Source organism: Pagrus major, chromosome 6 (assembly GCF_040436345.1).
Source record: "Pagrus major chromosome 6, Pma_NU_1.0".
NCBI lineage: Eukaryota > Metazoa > Chordata > Actinopteri > Spariformes > Sparidae > Pagrus > Pagrus major.
Window position 1 is genome coordinate 23,372,614 of NC_133220.1, and position 22,242 is coordinate 23,394,855.

General features: G+C 40.3%; 1 protein-coding gene across 1 annotated transcript in view; it reads left to right on the top strand.

The window, feature by feature from the left end:
• Positions 1-22,242, top strand: part of mdfi (MyoD family inhibitor) — a 34,333-nt gene that overhangs the window by 7,617 nt on the left and 4,474 nt on the right. The window contains exons 2-3 of the mRNA XM_073468050.1: positions 1,493-1,694; positions 14,972-15,109. Of these exons, the coding sequence (XP_073324151.1) occupies positions 1,493-1,694; positions 14,972-15,109 (340 nt within the window). The remainder of the gene's footprint in view (positions 1-1,492; positions 1,695-14,971; positions 15,110-22,242) is intronic.

A 22,242-nucleotide genomic window follows, 5' to 3' on the forward strand; every position in this document is an offset into this window, starting at 1 on the left:
AATTAAAATATCAGATAAAACACACCTGTGGCCTGAATACAGGTAAATAAACAAGTGTGAAGGCGAGAAGACAGGAAGACCGTTTATGACTGAGCAGACATCTAGAAAGAGCTGTGACTGTGTGCTTGTGCCGAAAATAATATCAGGCTATTGTTATTGAAGTATTATAGATTTGTGTTTTAACTTTATAACAGTACAGATAGGCCTATTGGATCAGTTACGTTCAATGTATTAGTCAGTTTCAAAATTACATTCAGTCATGGGATGTAACTAAGTTAATTTACTTATGTACTCTACTTAAATAGGAGGACATGTGTTTTCCTTGAGTATTTCCATGCTGCATTTATTTGATAACTACTGCAGTGATTCAACATCTTTACTCAAGTAAAAGAAATAAAGTACGGGGCTCTGAAATGTACTCAAAGTATAAAAGTAATACGTTTTCCTCTGGAGGACATTTCTGCTGGCCATTTAAGACTAAACTTAAAGGTAGAATCAGTAGAATTTGTGCAAGCTGTTTCTAAAAGCACCAGAAAGGTGGTTGATTGCTGATTCTCATTCCCAGGACGTGAATTATCAACATTTTGGCTTGGTAAAGCGTCACGTGCACGGCAACAAATTGAGAAAATTAGAAAATCCTGGCAGAGGGCTACAGGGTCTCTGCAGATACGAGACACTAACACGTCTCCCTCTCTGTCTGTTTCCGGCTTTTACGTCGTTTTGTCTTGCTATGTCTGCCGTGCCCGATATGCACTGAAATCAGTCTTGTGATGTTGGGAAGGCGTTGTGCAATGATACAAAATAAAAAAGAATCCATAAATCCCTTCAAATGCATTAAAACTAAAGTAAGGAGCCTGATTTGAAAATGTAAGGAGTAGAAAGTACAGATATCTGTGTTTAAAAGTAGAGAGTTAAAGTAAAAAGTTGTCAGAAACATAAAAGGTTGTAAAAGCTCTCTGCCTGCTTGTTGCAGATGTTCAGTTAAATACTCAAATCCAAAATTTTTGTGCACATTTCTGGTGAGTGAGTCTGCACGATATGGACTATTTGCTACTATCTGAAAGCTTGGGATCTTTTTTTCGGTAATGATTTAGTCTTTTCTTCTCCATGCTTCTTCTCCCCCCCCCTTGTCTTTTCATCTCATGTGTTAGTGTTGAAATGATTCATCTTGATTTGCTCCAATAAATCCCCTTGAAGCTCTTAGAAAGGCTGTATACATATAAATAAATAAACAACGACCACTATTATTGTTCACAACATAAGTATAAAGAGATTGAAAACTATTAAATCAAAGGAAGCTGTGATTAGGCATTTCCGTTGTGCAACAGCTGTTTGTAGTGAGAGGGATTCATGCTGCGTCAAGTCCTGCCTGCCTGACTAAGCATGGCCTGATGTCTTGTTACCCAATTCGAAAGTCAGTGACAGATCTTTCATGTGACAGTCATCTACTGTATGTCATAATATCTTTGTCTACCTCCTCTCTGTGCTTCAGGCTCACTCCTTGGCCCCTCCACCTGCTCCCATAAGAGCCAGGCCCACGCCCATGGATGAGGAGAGGAGCGCCACTGCCATCTCCCCAGAGCCACCTGATGATGGGGACCCCAGTTTACCAGCTGCACCGCCCAGTCCGCACGCAACCTCGACCACAGAGAGAGCAAACGGCTGCCGGAACCCGAGTCCCTGTCCTAGTGAAGGTAAGGAGAAAAACGAGAAACAGACAGTTGTCGTGACTCTGGTGTGTTGCCGGTTATTTTTCTGTGTGCATGTGCTTTGCGTTGGAGAAAGAGAATCAACAAACAGTTTGTGATGGGTCTGAACGTGCCTTGAATAGATTAATGTTTATAACCACAACCACCAAGTTCAATTAAACCTCCTTTGTTTTTTGTTTTTTGTGTGCGAGGCATTTATAATGAAAAATAGGACTTAGAGGATTAGTGCTGAGAGAGAAAGCCTCTCCATGTTCTTTCATTTATGTGGACCTGATTGTGGGCAGAGGTTGGCCAGTATGGTTGTGAATGTATGGCTGTATGAAACACATTTTCCTTCCTTAACAAGCTATAGGGGAAACAAGAATGGCCTGATTTATTGACTTTTGTGATAGTGCGTACACGTTGATGTTGGTTTTTCCAAAGTGGAATGAGTCACCGGGTTAAAAACTTTTAAAACTCAGAGATTTTGTTCTCGTGACTCCCACTAATTCCTACAATTAATCACTGTGTGTTTTTTGGTGGATGTCATAATGAGTCATCAGGTCAGAGGTCTTCTCACTGACTGATAAAACAGTTGTGTACTGAGGTGATGGGAGATGTGGGGGACGTGCCGTCTTGGATGATCTGAGGGGTCAGGGACAATCCAGCTCCATGGAACGCTTAAATTGGACTCCTGGGAATTTGGGAATGAACTCGTGACCCTTCCCCCTTGTGTGATTGGTCATGGTAAGGGCTGACTGACACTGGGGCAGGAATAATGGGACTCAGGGAAGTATTGTGCCTGAATGAGTCATCCAGGATCAGCCAAAATGACTTGAGTTTCCTCAACTTTCAGTGAGAAAACAGCAGCACTGCCTGCCGTGCAGCAGACTGCAGGTCCTATGGGGTAACTGGGGTAGGTGCGGTAAACAGTTAGGGAGGTGTGCAGAGATTTAAGTGGCTTGTTGCCATGGGAGACCACCACTTCAATGGTTGATGGCTTTCTTTAAGTTTTTCTCTTTGTTTTTTTCAAAAGGCAAGTCTCAACCAAATTTATAATTATTACTTTATCAAATGTGTAAAAAAATATAGGATGCACACACGCACATCTCTGTTTTCTGACACACTGCGGTTTACCATGATGAGTGTAAGTACAGCATCAGATTTAATGATAATGCCTCTGCGAAGAGTTTTAGAGTTATTAAACAGTTGGTGTGTGCCTGAACATGTTCTCGTGGCTAAGCTGATTTTACCTGTGCTCTCCCCTTACGAAGCCAACACAAAGTAGAACTGTGGCTTCACCCACTAAAGTTAGACTGCTGTCTGGCTGACTGGTCGTATGTGTGTGTGTGTGTGTGTGCGTGTGTGTGTACACTGAGGGTATGTAGGTGAGCCAGGGTGGGGAGGAGAAGATTAGTCAGGCTACCTCTGTGGGCAACAAGGCCCTGCTTTCAGCGCTCTGCTTCACCCCCCCCAAACCTATCCCCTCTGCCTGCAGAGTGCAGGGCAACACAACAGGCACATATACAGTAGATCTAACTCAGGCTTGAGTTGAATTTTTGCCCACGGATGCATTATTACAAATGGATAACAGGTTCCAAGATGGCACTCTTTATTCCTGTCAAAGCTGCAGCACATGCTAGGAGCAGTAAAATTAACCTTTTACACATTGATCCAATGTAATTATTTCTGTAGAGTCATGTGTCAACCTCAGAGTCCAGTTCAGTTTGTTACCAAATCAATCACCAGAATAGATGTTGGCTATGTATGTATCTGCAAACCATGGATCTGTCGAAGATCTGTTGTGACAGCGCTGTGCTTATTCTTCGGTTAGGTTTGGGCACAAAAAAACACTTGGTTAGAGTTCGAAAGAGATCATGTTTTGGTTTAAAATGCCTTTCTTGGTCGCCACAAACACAGCTGGAGATTTTCCGAGGTCTCGCCAGAAACACCCGGTTCTATTGCAACAAACACAGCTGGTGATGCCCCCAGGTCTTCTTGAAAACTATCCTGTGGTGTCATGCTTACAAATGTAAAAAGCTGATGTCCCTTGTCAAAAACATCCAGTGTTTACACACTTACAAATGTTGAAACGCAGCCCTGAACTGTGGTCATTTTGTAGAAATGTCAATATGGTACGTAGCCTATAACACTAACTAACTTGCAGAAACACTAACAGCCAACATTTTATCCTGGTACTGAAAGGTGTGGTCTGATGTAGGTGATCTCCTAAACTCTCTTGTTTTTTCATCAGTTTTTTATCAAACAAAGCGTGTTACCTTGTTGTAATAAGCAACCCCATGCCAAGAAGAAAGAACATGAGACTTTTAATGCCCTCCATTGTGTTCTTGTTGTTGTGAGAGTAGCATAGCTCGCTGCGATATGTGTGGTTGAGCAAATGAGACAGGGCCAGAGGTGGAAAAGTGACAGTGAATAGAAGTGGAGCCATGGGAAAGATTAACAGTAAGTTGTAAATTTGACAGTTTACGTGACCAGTCACACAGAAATGCATCACCTTTCTTTTCCTATGGTACGGTGCAACTGGCGCACACTTCTCTCTTTTTACCAAGTGTCATGTTTTTCTAGCGGTTTTAAGAAGTTGAAATATTGTCAAATTTTCTGCGTGAGGAGCAGAGTCGCTGTGTGTTAATTACATATGATGGCTGATTGTGCACACAGGCCCACCATGCTGTTTTGTCCAAAGCTTCTCAGATCAAGAAAAGTCTTGTCTGTTGTTTCCCATTTTCAGAAAAACGTAAAGGGGGTTAGCTCAATTGCCCAAGTACTGACCCTGCTTACATTCAAGAGTACTGTCTGCCGTGAAAACGCAAAACAGATCGAGGGTTTACTGTCCTAATATGTAACAAACTGAACTAAACTCAATCAAACTGTATGGTGGAAACATACAGGAAGTTGACTTACAACAACTTGGACATCTGCATAACTGTCATCCACACCTCTCACCACTGCTTTTCATGAATATAGATACTAGCTATTTAGGAAGATGACATGCCCATTTATAATCCCGCCTAAAGTTCTGATTGGTCGTCTTTCCCTTATTGGCAAAACCAGACCAGAAGTTTTTTTCCCTCAGTGGCGTACAAGACTACACTGAAATGACACATGCTCAAAATGTAGGCTTTCTAGGCTTTGAGAAGAACTGAGTTCAAGGTGTCAAATCAAAAGTTGCTCTGCCATGCTGTGCCAAGCTCTTTTAACTGATGCTTTTGTAACAATTTTTTTTTGTGTACAGTAGGTTCTTGCCATGTCATCATCTTATTGTGTATGTAATGTACAGTATGTGTCACAAATACATTTCAGTGTAACAACCCTGTGACTGATAATGGCACTTGGAATCTCTCTGTTCAGTTTGGTTGACACTATGTCATGGGTGTGATTCATGACTATGGTTAGTTTTTGAGGCCATAGTTTAATTATGGCAATGACCTGGCAGCATCAGCATGGATGACAGGCAATCACATGGCACTGGATGAGAGTTTGAGCCCTCTTGCCACCCCATGCTTGGCCAGCAGTCTTTTCTGCTGAAAGTCAATAAAGCTCTGCTCAGTCATTACAAGGCCATTGAATGGTGGTGGTGGTGGTGGTGGTGTGTGTGTGTGTGTGTGTGTGTGTGTGTGTGTGTGTGTGTGTGTGTGTGTGTGGACAGATGTGTGCCGCTCGCTGTTGTGAGTGTTGCTCTCACTCAGGCATGAAGATGCAATGAGGCTGTCTGTTTATATAGGAGCCTCTTACCACCACATGCTAGATTCCCGCATTCTCTTTCACCACCGGCATCTCTTTCACTCTATTTTTTCTCTTCCTTTTTTTGCCCACCTCTTTGCTTTTGTGTCTGTTTATGTTTCTTTCTGTAATTCTATGTTTCTCTGTGTTGGTGCTGATACATATACATATATATATATATATATTATGACTTGATGCATCTCTGTATATCGCATACTTAATATTGCACAGGGCTGCTTTTTGATCAGTTAATACCAGCAGTCAGGTAAATCTTAACTCACGTTTTATTTACAAAGTCCTTTTAATTGTTTTCACGTGGCAGCCACCATGGCTCTGCTTCACGCACCTCTCTCTGAGTTGAACCGCAACGTTGGCAGCCCCTTCTCAGGTCATGGCTGTTTAGCTAGATTTGTTTCTTTTGCAAATGTTAGCTCAAGTGAACACACAGCGTTCATGTTGTCCAGTTCGTGCCTCCCAGTAAATTCATAAAACCCACCATGTGCCCAGATATCTGCTTCATAATGCTGGTTGTGTTTGTCATCACTCGCTGCTGAGCTCTGCCCCCCCTCCACCACATCACCCAACATATTGTTCACCCAATGCAAGTGAGCAACGCTGTGATGTAAGTTTACAACCTTATTGTACAAAAAATCCAACATTAGTAGGTTATAATTGTGTGTTGGCTGCAAACTCCCAATTATGATCTGTCACTGCATGGATGCAGAATCTTCTATGCAAGAACCACACCTCTAATAGAGATATCCCATCTTCTGATGACTTCCTTTACCTGTGTAGGTCATTTAGCAACATCATAACCAGTTAAAAACCCCTTGTAGTACGTTTGCATAAACAATTTAATATTAATTTAGCTTGGAGTTTGCATGTTTGCTGTGAAGTAGGCCTATACTAAATGAATTACAGCCGACAGAAAGTGATTAACTGTTAGAAATGCTCAGTTAAACCTCTTAAGCACGTCATATTGTTTTAAACTTTTCATCTGGCTCTTCAGGATTTGGGGTTGTGAAGCACCTCATCTTTTCAGTCAGATAAGCTAATGCTAGCTTAAGCTGCTCAAGTGTGGAGCTGTATGATTAGGGACTTATCAATATATCAAAACTTTTGGTCAACTACCTTGTCAGATATGACATCATCAATGAATATATGTAATAATTGACCTCACCAACAATTATTCCCTTTGTATAAACATAAGATAACAAGCTTGGGATAATGCTTGGTAAGATATGTCTTGTTGAATACAGGCCTGGAGTTTATTTTGTCGAATATTATCACAAACCCAGTCTCAACCGTAATTAATCAAAAAATATTGGTCTGAAAAAGTGATATTAGATATTTTCAGCACTGCTGTCAACGTATCAGCCCATTGCCACATGTCACTTTGTTCTTCCTGTTGCTCTGTTATACAGAATAATTCCTCTGTCTACATCAGAGTCTGAACTACAGTGTGTTTATTTTATCTCTCCCTCTCTCTTTGCTGCAGTGTGTAGATGTAGCTATTTGCCTACTTGTCCCTTTTTGGTCCCTGAGGTTGTTGAGGCTTGTGTCTAATTTGGTTTCTCACAGAGATTGAAATAAACTAGGAGCAATTTGAGGCATTTTTACAGCATATTTGAACTACGAAAATGAGCGTGCTTTTTTTTTTCCCTTCACCACCTCGCAAACATTTGAGAAGCTGTTGCTGCTCCGGTGGCCTCTCTCTCTCTCTCTCTCTCTCTCTCTCTCTCTCTCTTTCTCTCTCTCTCTCTCTCTCTCACACACACACACACCACCTCCTGACTCTAGTAGTGTCTCCAAGTCCTTATAACCCATGTCCATAACTGTTGACAGATAGTGTCAACATGTGATAGTAAAAATGTAAAATGTCTGTTTTCGTTGAGACGCTTGAGCCAGGGGTCTGTACAGTGACGGGTTTGATGGTTACCTGTCCAGGTCTGTGGTTACAGTCTGTTACAGTTTTAGGCAAATATTGATTCTTGATATATTGATATTGACATGTTGAAATCAGCCCAGATCAGATTATTTCAAAATGCTATGCTGAAAATGTTATTTTTATCACAAACTTTTTGTTTGGTGTGAAGTTATTTTACAGTTGACCAATAAAATCTGTTGAAAAAAATGACAGTGATTTATATGAGATATCACAATTAAGTTTAATTTAAAGGTGTTATTGATAACATTGACAAACATTGTAAAATTATTAATTCATAATCATAATAAAGTTTTTGAGGAAAAGAATAACTTATTTTGCACATTTCTACAAGCTCTCTAGAAATTTTTTTGTCTACATAAAAATGTGACCTTATACATTAAATCAAATGTAACTGACTTTAATAATTTATTCCAGCAAAATATGTATTGCTGCAGTTTTCATTTTGCATGTTTGCCAACGTGCACACTAACACCAACATCGGCCTGCCAATATGTGCAATACATGCATATATACAGTTTGTTTGCCATTATTTGCTTTGATTAATGCTCTGTGTATTCTTTTTAATTCTGCCGCTCTCTCCCTCCGTGTGAAATCCTGTTTATCCTCTACCGTTTACAACCACTGTTTGTCCTTAGTTTCCATATGTTGTCCTTTATGGTTTGTGTTTGTGTATCTGGTGGCGGTGTCCTCGTGTTAAATGCAGCAGAATAGCACTCAGTCAGCAAAGCAGCTGCTCAGTATTTTCCCAGGAACCAGAGGAATCTCAGAGACAAAGTAACACAATTAAATTCCCCTTAAGCCTGTTCAACAGCAGACAGTTTTTGTCTTTAATGAGCTTACACTGCTTCATTCTCTCAGCAGCTATAATCTCTGATTTTGGACATATTCCAGTACTGCACTCTCACAGCCCCTCTGTGCAATGAATGCGTGTGTGTTTGTGGGTATATGTTTCTCTGTGTGTGCTTTCAGCTTTTGGCTGGTTTACAGCTGAACAATTGCCTCCTCTTTTCCTCTCTTTGTGTGTGTGTGTTCATGTATGGGTGTGTATATTTGTTGAGAGATACACATAAAACCATGCCCGTGCTGTAGTTGTCTTCTTTTCTTTGTATTATCCTTTGTCCTGGTCAGAACCCCTTGTGGTTGTGTGTGGTTTCAATCAGTTCCAGTCATTAGTGCTGGCCAGAGAGCGGCTACTGCGTCGTCTCCACTAACTCCGCTCTGCTGAACATTCTTCTGCTCGGTTGCTCTTATCCTCATCTTATTGTGTCTTCTTTGCAATTTTCTCAAGTCTTATCTCTACCGTTATGATTTTAGAGACGAGTCAGCACGGTGTGAATGTGTGGGCCCATTTGGGTCTGAATGGTGCACTTCAGACTGAAGCAGTAAAGGGATGTAACTAAGTATGTTTACTCAAGTACTGCACTTAAGTACAATTTCAAGGAGCTTATACTTTAGTATTTCCATTTTCTGCTACTTTATACTTCCACTTCGATACATTTTGGAGGAAAATATTGTGATTTTTACGCACTACATTGATTTGATAACTTTAGTTACAAGTTACTTTTTAGACTACCAAAGTAATATTTCAACACAATATCTTTACTTCTACTCAAGTATGACTGTTTGGTACTTTGGCTGTAACTGTACCTATCATTTATATTATATATTAATCTGTTAATTGTTTTCTATGCAGTGATCCTTCGAATGTGGTTATCAAACACACTCAAAGGTGTAATACTGTATGTAAGAATGGCCACATTGAATTCATACTCCCAACAAATAGGGGCAGCATATTGCCAGAATAACTGCTAACTGCTGCTAACTGTATTCTTTTCTACATCAATGACTGTAGCTACTGTTAGCTTGTTAGGTCAGGTAGTGTGAGTGTTGGTGTTTGCACCACTAGCACAAGAGCTTTGGACTGCTGGGAGAAAGAGGTTTTCTTTTCAACACAATACATAGATGTCTTTGACAATGTCAAAATTGTTATTTATTCACATACTGTCGATAATGTTAAGTTAATGTTTTGAACTAAAAGTCTTACATTTTACACTTTTAACAATAAACTTTATTGTCCAAAGTGACATCCGAGCACTGACAGAGTAAACTTTGCAGGGAATTAGATAATTATGAGTTACCCCAAGCATATTTTTCTGCGTTATTTTTGGTAAAACATGTTTTTCCATATTGGCACATATCAGACAGCATGTATGTTGATACTGATATTTTCGTCATACTGCACATATACACATTGTATACTTGACAAATTGTATGTTATTATATTTATTGTTAATTTACTACATAAATATACTATATATATATATATATATATATATATATATATATATATATATATATCTATGGTATAGTTCATAGATTACTTCTTTATTTTTTTTAAATTCGTCTTATTTATTTAATGTCATTTCATTCTGTTTCTTACCTCCCAGCCTGCCTCCGTGCTGCTGTAACGTGAATTACCCTCTGGTGTCAATAAAGGCTATATGATGAAGTTTCACTATATTAACTCATCTGGTGTATTATGAATGCCTGTTTGCTCCCATCTGTGGCTGGTGGAGTGCATATGTACCGTATGCCTTTGCCAAGGGATGTACACACCTTTGAGACCTCCTTTTGTATACACATTAGAAGTGTGTCTCTAAAGAAGCCTCAGTGAGGCAGTAGAAACAGGAGGTATTTTAAAAAGCAGCAGGTAACCTTGGCTCAGCTCTCTGTTGTCTGTGAATCAACACTCCCCCTCAGAGATTATACCCAGAGGAGCAGCAGGTTGTGCTCCCCTGCAGGTGATCCAGGATATGTCACATCACTTGCCAGCTCACAGAACCTATATGTGTGTGTTCATATGTGTGTGTGTGTGTTGTGTTTATACTCGCCACTACCCTTTGTGATCCATATGTTTTTTGTTTCAATGGTTAACTGTTTGTTTACTAGGAAACTGAAATTCCTTTGAATCGCCCCTTCAGGGCCACTGACACGTGTACATACACCAAATTGCAAACACACATGAACACACACATACATGAACACACACACACATAGACAGTGAAGCGTGCACAAACAAATACACATACTCACCCACACGTGTAAACACACAGCCCGATCTCCTCAGCGGCTCTTGATTGCTCTGGTCTGATTTGAATTAGAGGCTCATCTTTCTCAGATCTCAGAAATGGCTCTGAGGTTGCGCGGTTTGGTGGTTTGATGCCGATGCCAGCACACAATTGGTTGAAGGCCTGCTTGGATGGCACTAGGGGTTTGGTGGGGATGTGTTTAGCTCCAACAATAGTGGTTTTGAACATTTACAGAGGCAAAGCTTTGACTGAGTCACAAGACCTACACACTTTTAACCCATGGTACTCCATTGGCAGCGAGGGTCTAGATGAAAGTACAGAGCAAACTACTACACTTATGTATGGAGGGGTTCAGTTGACCAGATAATTAAATACATACTCGGCAGTAATGCACAGGTGTTAAACATATATTTATATACGTGTACGTGTTTGTTGCATATTTTCTATACATTAACCCAAGGGCAGAGATACTCTGGTACCTTCACAACTAGTGTTACTACTTTTGTTACATTCCCAAGGAGTTGTTTTTCTAGTTTAATTCAAATCTGTATTTCCTAGATGAAGTAATACTGGATTATTCTTGAAATGATTGTTGTGGAGTCACTGACCTTCCACCGAAGAAGGCTGTCCTGTCCTTTCCCCGAAGTTTGCTTACACTGAGCCTTCGTGTGGCTTTGATAATGACATAATTGCCCCCAAAAGCAGCTTCCAGAGAACGAGATCAAAACAACATGAGGAAGAGGATCAGTATAACTAATAAATGCCACCTAAAGCGCTTTTTGTTTGAATGATGTTACTGACCTCGATATTTTCAAAAACCTGCCAACTGTCTACAGTCATTAAAGTCAATCGTTGCCCGCCAGGGCATGGTGAAATATTAATTTTTTATGATCCATCCTCAACATTTGGATAAAATGGATACCAGGTGCATAGAACAATGGACTATTATCATTTACTAATTGATTTTGATGGGCCAATTGCTAATTGATTAACTGATTATAGGAATATTAAACATGATGTTTAAACAGAGAATTAAAAATGGGACCTTGAACTGACTGGGTCTTTAAAAGCACCTTAAGAGTGTCATTACAAGAAAGTAAAATAAGGATGAATGGGTGAATGGATGTCATGACAGATAGACATGTACACTGCTAACCAGTGACATACATTTGCTATTATACACACATATCTTTAAACTACACATTTGGCAGTGTTGAGGGCAACAGTTCTCACTAGTGGCTTTCATATCTGAAGCCGGCTGATTGAGACTAATGGATACAACATGTGCCTTAGAAATGGCTTCCACATGTAGGAGACATATGTTTGTGTGGAGAGAGCTGACACTAGATATAGGAACATTGAAGTATGAGCAGATATGTCTTTTATAGTGGTTTGATAATGTTTGTACCACAGAGAAATGTTTAAAGATTCATAACAATAAAGTTAAATGATCCATTCTTGAATGAAAAAGAAAGTCTCTGCAGTAAACAAAAACTCATCAGGTGACAGACTGGGTACGGATTGCAGTAATATTATGGGAAAAGACCTTAAAAGTAAAAAAAGTTCCACACTTGGTCAGTGTAGAATGATAGTCCACAGTTGGTAATATAGGAATGTATGTGTGTACAGGTATGTGTGTGGTGTTTGTGTACTACTGTCTACTGGAAAAGCAGGAAGCGCTTCCTGTTCCTTCAGGTCCTGTTTACGTCTTCAACTTCACACGCACAGAAATCCCACAACATACAAAAATGCCTGCAAATGCACACACACACAAACACACACGCAAACCCGTGAAAGTTAAGGCAAACACAAATCCTCCAATGCTTAAAACACTGTTCCTCTTCAAGGTTAGACCACCTTGCATAACGAAGCGATTCAGACCTTGAGCTTTGATATACTTTATTTTCTAAGAAAATAAAGATAGTGTTCCTTCAGGCAGGCTAAGGGTGCCTGCAAGTTTGCATGTGGGTAATATTCCAGTAATCCTTTTTTTGTAAACAAATTAATGATTCTGGGTTCACTCTTTCAACAATAAAACGTTACAAACACACAAAAAACATCACAAACATTGTTAGCAAAGACAAAACACATTCTCATGTGTATCCCTTCATAAGTTATTTAATTAGTAACTCTAGAGACTTTTATTGAATTAGTCTGTCAGCCCTTTGTTGTTCTATTTTTTGGGGGGCTTTAAATGAATATGATGTAAATTAAATGTGGTACCAAACAACAGCAGAGAAGGGCCTGACTAAAGAATTGAGAAATGTCAGCATAACCAAAATGTTTTGCCATATTGCAATCTTTTTTTTAATTAATTAATCAATAACAAAATTGGCATGAGTTTTCTGTTCTCTGTCTCTTTCCCTCTGTGTGTTACAGACTCCTGATACACACAGCAACATGTACTGTTAAACAGAATTCACTAAAAACATGTGGTTATGCTTCACTGTATAAGCATCTTTAGCTTTTACTGCATCAGACGTGACTTACTGGTAGTTAGTCATTGTTCCAATAAGTGAACAAAGTATGTAGCAGTGGTCAATCATCAGACACTCCTTTTCTTTGTTGTGAAGGTTAGAGAGTTGGGCAATAGAGAGAAGATATTGCAAAAATTATCTCAGAATTTGTTCAAGAAGTATGCTCTGATATTTTCTCCTTTTCTCCTTTGGTGTGTTTATATGTATGTTTTAAAGGAACAAAATGTAATAGTTTAAGGCTGCAACTAATGATAATTCACATTATTCATGTCCTCAATTGATGGATAAGTCATTTGGTCTATAAAAATTCACAAAACAGGGAAAAATATCCATCTATTTTTTCCAGAATCTAGGATGGCATCTTGAAGTGTCTCATTTTGTCTAACTAAAGGTAAATGACTTAAAACAAAGAAAGGAAAAGTCAATTTCTGCCAAAAATTGACAAAATTAACTATGAACTGATTAGTTGCTGATTAAGTTTTTGTTGATCGACAAATGGATTAATTGATTAATGGTTGCAGCTCTAGAATAATTAAGAAACTAGAATGGCACGCAGTAGAGTGCATACCTCAGCCAAGGCCCAACAGTCCCCTTTAATTTAATCAAGCCTAATCCAATATCAATAAGAAAAAAACTGTAATCTGCTAGATGTTTGGATTCGCATCAGAGTGAGCTCACTCATAGATACCAACCACCTAAATATGCCAGATTTCTTTCATCAAGATTCATGTATTATAAATAAACAGACAGTTCAGTCATGTGAATTAACTTGTTTGTGCATTTTTATTTGGCACTTTGTGAGATCAGCTGATGATGAGTTTGGTGGCACTAATGACTTCATTGTCCTGCCCGGACCTCGACATGTACCCTGTTTGCTTCCCCTTATACGTCAATGAATAAAGCAAAGTGTTTCAATTCAAATGCAATATCAGAACCAGATAACTGGAGTCTACCAACTACTCAGCTCATCCCTGGAAATGACTTTTTAAATTTTTACCTTGACCTTGAACTAAATTGCCTGTATTATTTTGAATCAAAATATTATGCTATCTGTCTCTTTCAGCTCCCTGTAGTGGAGATACCTTTGCATAAACATTATATATGTTTAGCCCTAAAAGTGGGAATTCACATATAGAGCTATGCCAAATATGCGGAGGAATTTATTTGTAAGAGTGGAAAGGGAATGTGAACTGGAGATGAAGAGTGTGAGAGGCAGGGGACAGGAAAGAGAGGACAGATAGAGAAGTGAGCCAGAGTGGATAGAGTAAATAAACATAGCCGGGAAGTGTTGAGTCCACGCACAGGACGTGGTTTGGTTTGTGTGTGTGTGTATGTGTGTGTTTATCAAACCCAGCTGGCTCCCATTTGCCCAGGAATGAGTCTGCACCTCTCAGAGGCCCAAGCCTGCCCTGCTTTGAAGGCCTCTGTGTGGAGTGTTTGTATGTATGTATCAGTGTGTGTGCATAATAACAGCGTCATTAGAGCACTGCATGGTACCGGTGAACACATAAAACACCCAGACATACATTTACCGTGTGTATATTATGTGTGCATCCTCCTATATGTTCAATTTAAACGCACACGCATACAAGCACACGCACTCAAACACAAACAGCCATCCCTGCACACACACATAGACCCACACAGATTTCAGGTTTCACAAGCATGCACATAGACCCCTAAACAGTCCCAAGAGGTTGGGATTTAACTGCTTCCAGATGCAAGTTCAGGACAGAGCACACACCAACAGACAAAATCTTCTGCTTTGTTGAAGTCAGCAGAACCACTCGGTTTAAATTAATTAAGTGCTAGTGGATGGGAAATGACATGGGAGTAGACAAGTTTACTACAAGAGGGAAAACAGCTTGTTGCTGATCGCTGATAATATCCACATGGAAAGCAGTTACTCATTCAGGAAAGAAAACTTGGACCTCAAAACCTTCAAGACAAACTTAACATAAACATAAAACTTTGTGGTCCGACATAAAACTGCTTTAATGTCTTAATTGTTTTTGTGTTGTCTTTTAGATGTGGCCCACACCTACACTGAGCCCCTCATATTGAGGATAAACGGCACCCCAGAAAGGCTCAAAGGCAATGAGGGAGACAAGTGGAACAACAGCCTCTCACACACGGAGCTCACAACACCCAGCAAGAGTATCACATGTGAGTAAATAGCACACGCACTCACACACACACACACACACACACACACACACACACACACACACACACACAAAGAGAAAGACGCTCAGAGAGACTGGTGAGAGTTTTATTTCCATTACCGATCACTGGTCTGATGAGTCACATTGTCCTGACCTTTAACAAATACATTCTACACACCCTGAAGAAATAGGTCAGGTAATCATACACACAGACAGAAATATCTACATTGTCAGCTAAGTAGGTTAAGTTTCTGATTTCTGAACACAAGCAAGTCTGCATACTTGAAATGAAACACATTTCCTCCTCTTTTACACTTTCTTCTGCCACCCTTCTTTTGCTACTCATTTTATTCTCTGTCTGTTGAGCCTGGGTTTGTGAGTATCACCATTATCAACATTACAATTATAGGTGTGTGTGACTGGCTCTGTGGGATTTACTTCCATGTCTCCTTAAATTATTTAAGGTTCATTTGAGATCTGGGTATCGGTCAAATCAAAATAAGTACTTCATGGAGCAGAAGTCCTGTTACATCCAGACTAGCTTCTAGTAGCTTCTGTAACTCTGAACACTTTCATTTTCATTTGTCTTTCTGAAGAAGTTAGTTGTGTTTTTGGGGTTTTAAATGCACTGTATGTAATTTCTGCTGCAATGGATCTCTCAATCAAAATAATAACAAAAGACAGAGTTTGATGATGTCATAAAGCAGCGTGGGATTACAGGAGTTATTGTCTGCATTCTTAAACAACCACTATTGCTGATGAAAATGAATAATCATGCTCCATTACAAGTGAGCAATACAAACAATTACAAACAACAAAGTGGCTAGCTAGTTACTTAGTTAGTGATCCATTAGTCTCAGCACAGTTACCTTGAAAAAAACATTTAGAATAATGTAAGTGGACAGTTTAACTAAACAGAGGTCTAGTTCTTTTTTAAACATTTTAATGTGAAAATGTTACATATTATATCTTTAACAAAGTTTTACAATTATTAATTTGTTCTGTGCTTTTATAGCCAATCCATTTTTTTCCCAGCACATCCATCCCTTATCTATGATATCCATCCACATCATGTCCCTTAGGTTGTTGTTTTTCCGACATTTTAGCTGTAATCACTGCTGTTTAAAACAATTCAGTGCTGGCATCCTGGCAGCCTAGTGGTTTAAGATGGCGACCAAGTTACATGTCATCCACCCATTTCGCTCCTCATTTTCCTTTCACTTCTCTACTGTCTGTAAATAGAACAAAGGAGGGAAAAAAGAAAGATAAAGGAAAAAAATGCCTGAAAATATGCAAGTTGTCCCTCTCTGTCCATTTGTATAGCTTACCACTCAACTTGTCATGTTTAGCCAACAACAATCTAGGGTTTATGGGAAATGGTGTTTGTTGAAGGTTTCTTTAAAAAGAAATATGAAATAAACAAAACAATTATATCCAGTTCTTAAAACCTACCATCCCTGTCTAGACACATGGACTAAATCACACAACATACAGTTGAGCCTGTGTTCCATGGCTGAATTTGTAGTAATTTGTGTTATTACAAATGTCATGTGATTTTCCAGAAGTTCCCATTTGACCTTGGCTCTCTTTCTGAGATCTGTGAAACTGATTCTTTAACCAGTCCATCCCAATCACAGTTGTCATTGCTGCAACACAAGTAGCTACTGTAGCCAGCAGTTTGACTAATTGCAGAAAATTGCAGGAGGAGAGATGAATGTGTCTCACATTGTGTGTGCTTTATTTACACACAGCTCTCCAAGTCTAAAGTCTACTTCCCAACATCTCCAGCTATCCAATCATGACCCTCCCTCCTGGGTGTATCAGCACCTCTCCACCTCAACTTACTGCTGAGGAGTGTCACAACACCTGGAAGTTTTCCTTGCAGAGTCATATCACTAACCGCCACCATTCCCCTTATATTACAAGTCCGACGGTTATGTCTCACTCTGTTTCACTCCCCTTGATGTGCAGTCACTCCAACGCTCTGTATCAAAGCCAATGATTACGCAAGTATGCTATGTCATTACCTCACCGCATATATTTTTCTTGCTTTTGCTCCAGTTTGAAATAAGTAGAATCTCAACCTAATTCTCAAACTAGTTTTACTGTGTCATACATTCACTTAGAAGACAGAGTGTCACAATAACAACACTCTGAGCTAAGTCGTCTGGATGCTTGGCTGCTAACCTGACAGCATTGTAAAACTTTTTAAATGCCCTAGAGTAGTCTAATTCTGTCCTTCCTGCCCTTCAAAGAAAAGGAGGGATGGCGTCAGTGAATGAGTGAAGAATGAAAGGACGGATTGAGGGGTGAGAAGACGGTTGAGCAAGCTGACATCCGAGCATGTGTTAGAAAGCTACGAGCATTTTTCCTGGAATTCAGGACCAGCCATGGGTGACATGCACAAACACACAAACCTGGCCCCGCCGTAATAGCTAGTTTGTGGTAACTGAATAACCAGCAGTCAGTTCAGCCAGGAAGTGGATAAGTAGGTGAATGCAGTGTGTTTTGAGTTGAGTAGGTGTGTGAATGTCTGCTGTCTCTGTCTATGTTTGGGCCTCTACCTGTCCTGTCTGCTGCGTTCTGTGTCTATTTCAGGGTGGAAGGGTGGAGAGCGTTGGGTTTAATTTTCTCTCTCACTCTTTCTGCTTTATTTTACATCCCAATAAAACCTATGAAACCCACCAGTTCCATATGCTGTGTAGGGAGGGTTATGCAACTACAGTAGGCTTGGACAAAATGTACAGCCATGCACACCAGTCCTCACTGGCCTTCCATATGCCTTTATGCGCCTCCTCCCTTCATCCATAGCTTCCTCCCTCTGCAACTTGCACAATCACACATGTGTTCATGGGACAGGAACCACAAACTAAACAGTGCTAAACTCAGGTGAACGTGGACAGCTTACGCCTGCCTGTCTGCTTCATGATATGTTTTTCTCTCTACCTTGTGTGAGTGTGTTTGTGTAACTTTTGCGAGCCACTATCAGCCTTTAAATATGGCCTGCAATCAATCAATCAGTCATCATGTGTTTGTCTGGCTTCATAATGAGTGTGAAGACATAACAACATAGCTGTGACTCAAGTCTGTGGTGAGGTCATGGCTGTTTGACATCTGTGTGTTTGTGAGCGAGAAGGTGAGAAAACAGAAGCGAAAACAGACAATTTCTCCGTCTCGCAGTGATGACATCAGAGCTGCAGTATGTGTCTGGCCCTGGGCCTATGACAAGCTGTCTGAGAACAATGTGCAGAGCGAGCTGTTAACATATGTGCATGTGTGTGTGTGTGTTTGTGTGTGTGTGTGTGTGTGTTTCTGGCTGTCAGTGATGTCATGAACACACTGCTGTCGTTGACGTCACAGTCGCAGCAGGATACACATGTTCACAGATGTTGAACTGATTGCACTCTCATAGACTCGAAATGATGACACATGTAATAATGAGTGACAGCATCACAGTAGCGTTTATGACACTTTCAGTTTGTTTATTTTCACAGTTTGAACTATTTTCACAAAATGAGACAGAAGGCAGCCGTTTTTATTCAAGTGCCAATGAGTGTGTGTGTGTGAGGGAAATGCTGAGCGGAGCTGTTTGTTATTATCTTGTCATCAACGGGGAGGAGTGTGCAGTGTGTTGCTGGTGGGAAATCTAACAGGACTGTGACATCGCCTTTAATTAGAGACCAGTCACTGAGCTGAAACTGTTTTCCATCTATACCCCTCTGCCCTAATTCTCTTCTTCTTTTTCTCTCAGACTGTCTTGTTTCTCTGTCCTCCTTCCTCCGAATTTACTATCTCCTTCTCGGTCACATAACCACATAACCACATATAACCATATTTTACATGTGCTGTCAGTTCAATAACGGTGACACAGAACTGAGTGTTGGAAAGTCCAGCTGTGTGGGTGGTGGTTGGTCATGCCAGGGGTCATCTGTGATTCAGGAGGTGGCTGGTTGATGTCGCACCTCAGGGATGAGGGTTGCTGTGTGTCATTTAGTTCTTGCAAGTTTGCTGCCTTTTCTTCTTTTCTTTAAAATATAAGTCTCTATAAATGAAAATACCTGCACACAGTTTCCATTCATATGGAATGGTGAAATTCATACAATGAGTCAAATGTTGCATTTCGGTGCTTTTCCAACAGCTGGGCTGAAGGAAATAAACAGAGTGTCTGAATGTCAAAAAACAAAACAAAAGAAGACTGGAAGTTTTTTCCAGAAATGGAAAGATTTTGGTGCAAGCTGTTATTCTTTTGCATCAGCTTAGGTCATATTTCATGTGTTCATTCTCACAGGAAAACAAAGTAATGTACATGTCAAATCAGTTCATTTCTCAGTTCAGTTCATTTTCTTGACCGCTTTATCCGTGAGGGTCGCGGGAATGTTGCCGCTTTATCCCCCCTTTCGGGGGGTTGCGGGGCTTACTGGGGCCAAATCCAGTGTTCATATGGGCGGAGGCCAGGGTATATCCCTGGACGAGTCGCCAGCTCATCACAGGGCCCTCTGACGGCAGAGGCTGCCACAAGGTGCCAACTGCGCATCAGGAGCAATTTCGGGGTTCAGTATCTTCAGGAGCAATTTCGGGGTTCAGTATCTTCAAATCACAAAACAAAACACAAAGGACTAATTCCCATGCACAGCTGTGTTTTTGCTAGAAGAGATTTCCTCTGCAAACGTGTAGGCATGAACACATCAGTCAACATTCAATCAGTCGACACTTTAAGTGGTGATATAATTTGGCCATATTTAGGATTTTTTATGTGAATACTTTACAGGCGAATGAGAATATTGTAGCTCAATAATTCACATTTTATGCCATTGATTTGATTTGTTGATTATATGTGATGTTATTGAGTGAATCTGTGGTTGATTACACTTTGTGTCCTGAAAGAGTTCCAACAATAATGTTGGAACTTTGACAATGAGGCAAAACAAAGCAGGCACATGCAAATACATAATAGTAATATAACTCATGACTATTATCTTAAGTGATAGACTATACATTTAGACTATACATTATAGTCATTATCGTTATAATGAATATCTCAATATTGCGACACCCCTACTCTAAATATTAAAGCACTACATACAAATTGCATTCGACTCGTTCTACTATAAATCAGAGGTTGTCTGTCTTGTCTGTGTGTCGACAACAAACAGGCCTGGCCACCAGTGCTGACAACAAATATGTCCTTGTAGAGTAAGAACACCATTTGGTTAATACACCAGCTACATTAAAGTAACCTGAGGGAATTTTTCAGTTTTGGGTGATTGTTTGCATTCATGAGGATTGATTGGGTTCAAAATGTGCTCAAACACTTAACTGTGATTCTGTTAATCCATTTTGCTAGAAGTCTCTAGTTCACCCTCAGTGGCCAAAACAAGCTCCAGCAGCTAAACCTTAAAAGTGATTGAGCCATGTCTATTTCACACAGTGACACACAGTGAAATTAGACCTGCCTATTGTACCTGTCATTTTAGCCAAAAGTTGAGTCACAAATTCTTCTTGCAGTCACACCTAATTCTGAAGCAGCGGTCTTGTGCATCTGACTGAACTCTCTCTGAAACACATGACTTTTTATAATGTAGTGAGAGGGTGCAGCTAAACAGGCCTCATTAACGCTGTAGTGCTGGTTAGAGTGCTGCACAGCACACAGAATTGTGGGGACACCTCATTGAAAACTGTTTTAAATAACATTATACAGCACCAACTTATCATTTTCCCATTCTCACAGTTTTAGTAGTTGGCACTTTGGCAGTTAAAAACAACCCTGCAAGAAAAAAAAAAACCCAGAAGGGAGTCATTGGGTAAGATGTTTTATGGGAGACTAGGGGGAATGGATGTTTTAGAGTTTTAGTGGGTTTTGAAATGTTGTGCAAATGTTGAGAAACCTGAAGTTTTTGTTTGTGACAAACAAGCCATGCATGGTTCTTTATTTTCATAACTGATAGCAAATGTCTTTGATACCAAAAGAATTCACTGCAGGCAATCAAAATGAGCAGTTTGGTTTCAGCTCATTTAGGAAATATTTGCCTTGACACCCAGATATTTTGGGTGTTCCGTTGTTAACAGTGTTATATTATTATATCACAGTACAGATTTGTGAGTGCACGCATCATTTTTCACTGTGTTGTTTTCTTTATTTCTGAGAATACAGATTCTGTCTGGTGAAACAAAAATCTCCATTTTGATGGATTTAATCTCACGTCTATGTAGTTCAGCAGCACTTTCAACACTTTAACCTACATAGGCAGACAGAGTGCAACAGAGGAGACGGTAGGATAAAGCAGCTGGAACACAGACAGACAGACTTCACCGTCACTCTGGTGACTCATTCCAGCAGAGGATAAGTAGAGAGAGAGGGATGAACAGCAGTTCTCTGGGCCGGGAGGGAGGTGTGTAAGTACAGGGTAGCTGAAAGACGCCAGGAGAGGAGGAAGAGGTGGAGGGTGTGTGAACGGTGGGCGAGCGGGGGGGTGCTGATGGTGACTCACTCATGCTCACTCTGTAGCCCAACAGTGCACGTACACACACTATACCTGAGGTCACTGGACCCCCAGTGGCCAACACTGCTGTGTTAGCACCACACACCCGGACACACACATATGCACTCTGCGGTTTTCCCTGTCTCATCATGTTAATCCCACAGTCATTTGGACTATTTATTTGCTGTTATTTTTAAGCACTGCTGAATCATTGTGTTTATGAGTCACACCCATGCATCCTCCTGGTCCAAATGTGCACAAGCAGAGACCCATTTCTTCAGCTTTCCTGCTCTCATTCCATCTTACTTTCTTGATCTCAGACAAAGGGACCTTGTGTTTCTTTGTGTGTCCACACGTGTTCTCGCATGCATATATTTGTGTGTCTGAGTGGGCCTAACCTCAAACTCTGTTTGGAGACCGTCCTGACTCCTGAGCCCTGTCTCTCTCTGTCTGTCTGCCTGCCTGCCAGATCCGTCTATGTACTGTGTTCATACACTCGCACAGACACACCACAAACTTGCAAGAAGTATGAATTTCTCAAGAACTCACAACCCCCCCGACAATACAGACCTAGAGGGAATACTGAAAAAATTGTGCACAGCTTCCCCTCCCCTCTCTCTAATCCCCTTTTTCTCTTACCGACCTACATCCTGGC